Raw genomic sequence first — 7024 nt, forward strand, 5'->3', positions numbered from 1 at the left:
AAGGCAGTTTCACTTGTTTCAAGCATTTGTACCTAATTATCTTCATAGGATATTGTAATTTGTTTTGTGAAATTTTAGTGCTGGTTCTGAATCAAGTAACGCTCAAAACTAGACTTACTGTATCAGAATTATCAAGCCGTTTGATCACACCGAGTACAAAACCTTACCAATGTAAGACTTTCCTCCTTTTTATCTTTTCGCATAGTAAGAACAAATAATAACTTTACTGTCTTTCTTAAACCACAACACAGTAGTTACGTATTCAATCAAAATACAGTAGAGAACAAAGACAGTATTTATTCAAGGTTAAATGACGAGGAACTTTATCTGCTCAGCTTGTTAAAGTCTCAGCCTTAAGCAACTTAAAATGAGTGGTGGTGCAAAAAATGCACATTTAGTTGCTGCTGCTCACACAGAGCTCGTTTCCAAAGCATTTTAACATGTTGTTCTCCTTCACATATTCACTTGCACACTCGCCAAATGATAACAGCGGCTGCCTTTTAAGTTGCTTACCTGACCGACTGGGGGCAACCTGGGGTTCAGTATCTTGCCCAAGGACACTTCACTTCTGGCAGTGACTCATTCCTAACCCAAAAAATAAGCAAGCCTCAGTTTTCTGACAGAGAACCATAGAGATGGCTCAAAATGACACAAATGAGCTTGCTGCACCTGCTAAGCAATGTTTCCACAAGTTACTTGTTCATCTCTATCTCCAACTGTTGGAAATGCTTTAAGGGGACCCCTTACTGTAAATTCTCTTTTTGGTTTGGGTTTTGTTTCTTTGTATTAAGATCAATAAAGTTTGATCTTATCTTTATGGCAGTGTGCATAATGGTTATGATGGTATTTCTTTTTGGCCTAAACTTTCTAGCCATATGTGCCTTGGTAGTAACAGACCAGGTCCAGATATAGCCAGGTATAAATTCACAAATAATTACATACACATGTTCCCATATTTAGATTACTTATCACTCAGCTGTCTGTCTGTTCCCTTAAACCATTTTAGTTTTTAAACAAGGTGAAACTAAAGAAATGAATAAGCATTAACATAAAGCTTAATTGGATGTAGTAGATAGATAGAACATTACATTAGGATTCTTTTATTAAAAATGTAATACTGTATAAATGGTTAACTAGGGTCCATCTAACTGCTTATTCTGTTCAGGGTCATGGGGGACTGGTGCTTATCCCAGCTGTCATTGGGAAAGGCAGGGTCCACGCTGGACAGGTCTCCAGTCTATCTCAGGGCAAACACAGAGAGACATAGACTGACAACTACTCAAAACTCACATTCACACCTACGGACAATTTCAGTGGTGGAAAGTAATGAAGTACAAGCACTTCTTTACTAAAGTACATACTTAAGTACATCTATACTTTTTACTTAACAACATTTCTGATCAAAGTTGCATTTTTTGTTACATTCATGTTATTTGAAATATTTCATAATTAACCACTTTGTCCGAAAAGGAGTCCCAAGCAACACAGAAATCCCATCTTTAAACCAGTCCCTCCATCCCTAGCCTTAATTAAAAGACTTATGAGACATATTAGCAGTACTCAGAGTGAGCTGAGTAATTTTACTCTTTGATGTGTTGTGCTGAGTTTGGCCGGTTTCTGCATTTACTGAACAGGAGCACACATAGCTAAAGCGCACAAATAGTCAATTTTTAGACATAACGCTGCTGAATTCAATGTAAAATGTGCCTTTTGAATTGGAATTGCCTTTTGAATGAATTTAATTTATTCATCATTTCAAGTTCAAGGACTAAATCATTCATATATATGAAATCCCACAGTACACAACATCACCGTTTTTGGTGAGAAATACAGGAAAAGCTATGCAAGCATGAGGAGAACGTGCAAACTTCACATAGAAAGGCTGCAGCTAGATGGTACAACTTTAAACTTGAGACCTTGATTTCATGTCATCTCATATGGGTACCTAATTTTAATCCTTAATCTTTTGTTTACAAGATAGGTTTTACATAAGATCTTTTAAACTCTTCAAATAACTATACACTTGTTGGTCTTATTTTGCAAGTCTGCACAGCCTTGGAAATTTATTTCTGTAGTGAAAATGACAAAATAGTTTTTTCAATTGGTAGTTTCTTAAACCGAGGGCAACATCTTGTCTAAGGCGGAAAAACATTAGGTGATTTCTCATTGAACACTCTCAGCTATTACACATAACCCTCAGAGGACAACGTGTTAAAGGTGATGTTGGTAATATAGACTCATTAGCATTTAAAGCAAACAATTCTTGTAGTTTCTTGACACAAGCATTTCACTGGTGTTATTGACCCTCAGGGAATAAATTTAAATTGCTAAAAAGAATAATAATAAGAAGAAGGGGTAAATAGTCCACTTATACGATTACTGGCCACTTCTTTGCCTACATCTGTATACTCTAATCCAATACAGCAGCTCTGCCATGAATTCTGCTTTTAGAATAATTATAATAATTTCACAATCTTTCAGTTTCTAAGTTGAAACTGTCAGAAAGGTTTTAACTCTACAGCGGAGCAGTGGAGTTGTACTTTAGAACCACCTTTTCTTATCATGCACTCCAGATTATAAGAGATGGTTCTAACGTTTTGGCCACGCGAGTCATTTTAAATAGGCCAAAACATTAAAACCACCTCTAGATATAATGCACTCCAGAATTCCTGGCAGAGCTGCTGTATTGGATTGCATTAGATTAAACAGGTGTACCTATAAAGTGGCCAGTGAGTGTACAGCACTTTTATTCTAAGCGCTGTACAATGCTCACCTGATCCATCAGGTACAACTTAAGGTTCAGTGACTCGCTCAAGAAAGTTTGACACATAGCCAGGAGGGACAGGGACTCAAACCACTGGCCCTGTGGTCTGTGAAGTAATGGACCAAGTTAATAATAATAATAATAATAATAATAATAATAACAATATGGAATCTTTAAGCAGTCTCAATGGAAAAACATGTTTAGGAGGTGTATTGTCATGCAGGCATGTTCAGTTTTTAATAGTTTTTAATTGCATATAAAGTTCAACATAGCTGACTTTATAATTTATGTTTAATTATTTGTTTATTTTTGATAATTTCTTTATTTGATCGATATTTTTGATCCCTCTCAGTCCAAAAATGTTTTTGGACTGTGGTAGGGGCACCCACAGAAAACCCACGCGAGCACTGGGAGAACATACAAACTCAATCTTTTAGGTCTGAGGTGGCAGCACTAACCGCTCCTGATTTGGTTGAAACATGGAGGGGGGGTGTTGTTTATTGTGTTTCAAATTCTTCTTCCATTGAATCTTGTCTGGGGTATTTGGTAAGTTCACTGTTTTGATGCGGAGATATTGTCAGAGAAGATCTTTGTATAAAGTCTGCGTATCAATGTCTTCAATAACCAGATCTGGCCTATCCAATACTTCTATTGCATCCTTCATCTCCTTTATCCATTTTGGCAATCTCCTCTGCATCTTTCCTAATTCTGCAAGTAACGCGTCACCAGTTGGCAAACACATTTTATCTATCGTTTTATAGAGGTCTGAAAAGTCTGGTACTGGTATTGGTGGTGGTGATGGTGATGACAGTGGAGACTCAATGGTTTTTCCCTCGGCTGTGTGTGGTTTTTCTACCTCTTCTTGGACAGCAGTCCTCTCAGGACAGGCTTGTGTAGCCTCCCATTCATCTCTCCCAAAGCGTCCTATGCAGTAGCCTTCTTTTGTCCATAGCTGGACCGTACAGTCCAAACCTGCGGTAATTATGCTTTTACAAGAAGGATCACACGTTACACTCACCACCCAACTATGATGAGCTTGCCAGGACTGCAGTAGTGGAGGTGGACACAGTGAAACATGCCATCCATCGATATCCACAAATGGCCCCGTGTCTTCTTGTTTTTTAAAGCCAAATTCCTTAATGTTCCACAGACAGATCCTTCCAGTATTGTCCCCCGTCAACAGTATGCTTTCACTGGCATCAGTTGACACAGTGGTGATGATGCTGCCTTTCTGTCTTTCTGGCACTGCTCTAAACTTTGCTATGATTCCTCCCTTGCTATTCACAGACCAGGCATTGATGTAGCCACCTGCAAAAGTCAGCAGTGTGGCTATGTTCATATTCTCCTCCCTGGTCTTTAAACATATAATTAGAGGAATTTTCTTCACCCAGGCCTTTATGTCAGTCAAAGCCACAGGTTGCTTACATTGTAGAATTCTATGTTTGTCTCTGCACTTTGCAATAGATTGCCTATGATCTGTTCTGGCTGCCATCTGTGTTTGAGGGCTTATTCTGCCATTGCACCAGTACAGATCTTCACCAGTGTCTGCATTCCAGGCAACAATATTGCCATTGCTGGAGGCAGTAATTAGTAGAGTTCCAGATGCATCCATGGAGATAATATCTTTTAAATAATTGTGTGTCAAAAATCTGTGGTCGTTTTTCTCAATATCCAGGTCATAGATGATGTTGGACTTCCTCGATGATACAAATATCCTGTTCTTCACGCAGACAATGGCTGTCACTTCCTTTGGCACGGTAACGGGAAGCGCAGCAAGCTCGGTTGCATTGTTGAAGTTCCACAGTCTCACTTTGCCATCGTCGGAAACTGTGATCAGCCTGCGCTTTGCTTCATCAAATGACATGGCAGTGATTCCTACACGCTGCTCTGGAGTGACATTGAACTGCATGACAATCCTTCCTGTTAGGATGTCCCACACTGACACCACACCATTTTGGCAAACAGAGACCACCTGTTCAAAAGTGCTGTGGTAGAGTGCAGAGCACAGGGGCTTGTCGTGGGACGTTATTGTGTTTTTAAAAACATCTGTCCCTCGGCCAAGACATTTTCCTATATCAGTGTTAGCAAGGACTAACTCATTATTATATATGTTGTAGCACACACTGGAGATCCGAGTGTGTTCCATACCATGAGCCTGGAAGCTTTGCACACACAGCCAGCTGTGTTCGGACCACACACGTACATTCATATCATCCGATAAACTGAGAAATACACTCTCGTTCTGATTATACAGAATGTGGGTGATAGGCCTGGCATGTCCTTTTAAAACCTCTTCACAGGAGATGTTTTTGTGAGGGAACCACACACGCAGTAAACCGTCTACGCCGCCAGTCACCAGCTGCCCGACCAAAGGGGAGTATTCAACACAGGTGAAAACTTCCTGATTTCCTGCGACCGTAAAGACTCTGTTGGGGGTTATTCTACCACGTGTCTTAGAGAAGTCACTGAGGACCATTGCCTTGGATGAACAACCACAAACTGCAAACAAGTCGAGTGAAGGAAAGTATCTGATCAGGCTGCACTCCTCTTTAAAGATGGAGACTTTAACACATATAAAGTCTTTCGAGGGATTTTTTAACAGGGCAGACACGTAAACGGTTGAATATTTCTTCAGAGCGATTTTCTCATATGCCTGTTGACAGAAGAGGCCGTTTGTCTGTATGTTGTTGGAGACAAACACATACAAAAAGCCTTTCATGTCACCATAGGAAAACATTCCTTTAGTGCCAGTAGAACAGTAGTTCATGGCGGACACTATGTTGGTCTCTACTATTAAGAAGTAACTGATTGCAAACTGCTCAATGTCCTCACTGCAATGATAGAACGTGAGTTCCCTCTCAGTGGTGCAGATAGCTACCTGTTTGAGTTCTTTTATGTACACCATGTCATTAACGTGCATTTTCTTAACTTCTGAATAAAGGCCTGTACTTTCTTGTTTGGACAAGAGAATAGACAGTTGCTTATCAAAAACATCAGTCCAGAAGGTAAGGAGACCATCTGAACTTACAGAAATGTACTGGCCTTTTTGGTAAATCCTGACATTTTCTTCGCTGTCGTACTCCCGGTTTGTCGGTCCCTTAAACGGACGGAAAACCATGCCAATGATCGATCTATGGTGGTTAGAAGGTATAATCTTCATCCCTTGTGGAAAGAGTTTTTCCTTGATATTCAAACTCTCTGATAACTGATTTTTTTTTAGCTGGAAATCCATGAGCTCCCCAAGGCTGATGGTGTTTTTACAGTTTGTGTCAACCATCATGTGAAGAGCAGTAAGGGCTTTTTCATCCACAGAACCATATATTTCCTTCATTACTTCACAGAATTCCTTATTGTTCAGTCTTCCGCCCTTATTTTCTCCAGCCTTGCGAAATAACTTTGCAATTTCAGGAATATATTTGGCAGTGAACATTTTTTCTGTGTCTTCCATGTTTGCAAATTCCCTTCTGCTGACCACGAAAGTCGTCTCAGGTACCGTTTCTGTATTTGCACTTCTGCAGTCCACGAAATTCTCAGGTATTTCTTCTGCCATTTTTGTGTCTGAAGTACTCAATAAAACTCAAAAAACTAGAAACGTGTTAGACACGAGTGGTTCAGTTTGAAATGAAACTTCAAAGCCTGCAAAGGTTGTTCAAGATTCTAATGAAAGCCAACTTGTGTTTCCATGGCAACCCAATGACGAGACTGTCATCAGAAGAAATCAACAAAATTCTAAGAAAAAATACAGTTCAAATTTGAATAATGGAATTAAAATAGCTCAGTAAAAAATGCAAAGTATTGCAGCCAAATTTAAAAAATGTATACAATTATGAATAAAATATTTATTGATTAAACATTTAAACATAAATCAGTTATGGTCTTTATAGCTTTTGTGCAATTTTTTTAATGTTAAATAAAAAAATGTTTTGCTGCTGAAATTAAAAGTGTGTATGTAGGTTAGCCGAAATAATTATTGTTTGTGAAGATGATACATCTTGGTATTCAATTGATTTTATGAGCTTACTTGTTTCTTTTATGTTACAACTTAAGAACTTAAACATTAACTAGAAAGAGTATTTCCAAAACGAAAATGGAAAGGATTTTCTAAGCAAACCTGAAAAAGCTGAACTGTTTTTGCTGATATAGCTAAAACGTCTTGTAAAAATGTTAAAAGTCTATAGAGAGTATGACATGTAAGAGTAAAGATTTTAAAAATGTTACTACTAAGACAAAATCAAGGACAAAGACAAGAGCTGTAAATCA

The 7024-nt window shown here is 38.6% G+C and overlaps 1 protein-coding gene across 1 annotated transcript; it reads right to left on the reverse strand.

Annotated features, from left to right (window-relative positions):
• Positions 1-3341: 3341 nt before the first annotated feature.
• LOC137102932 (WD repeat-containing protein on Y chromosome-like) lies at positions 3342-6095 on the reverse strand. Its single transcript, XM_067482875.1, has one exon. It carries the CDS (start codon positions 6093-6095, stop codon positions 3342-3344), a length of 2754 nt encoding a protein of 917 aa, XP_067338976.1.
• Positions 6096-7024: the final 929 nt, after the last annotated feature.

The sequence above is a fragment of the Channa argus genome, chromosome 17, assembly GCF_033026475.1.
Source record: "Channa argus isolate prfri chromosome 17, Channa argus male v1.0, whole genome shotgun sequence".
In the NCBI taxonomy this organism is placed as follows: Eukaryota; Metazoa; Chordata; class Actinopteri; order Anabantiformes; family Channidae; genus Channa; species Channa argus.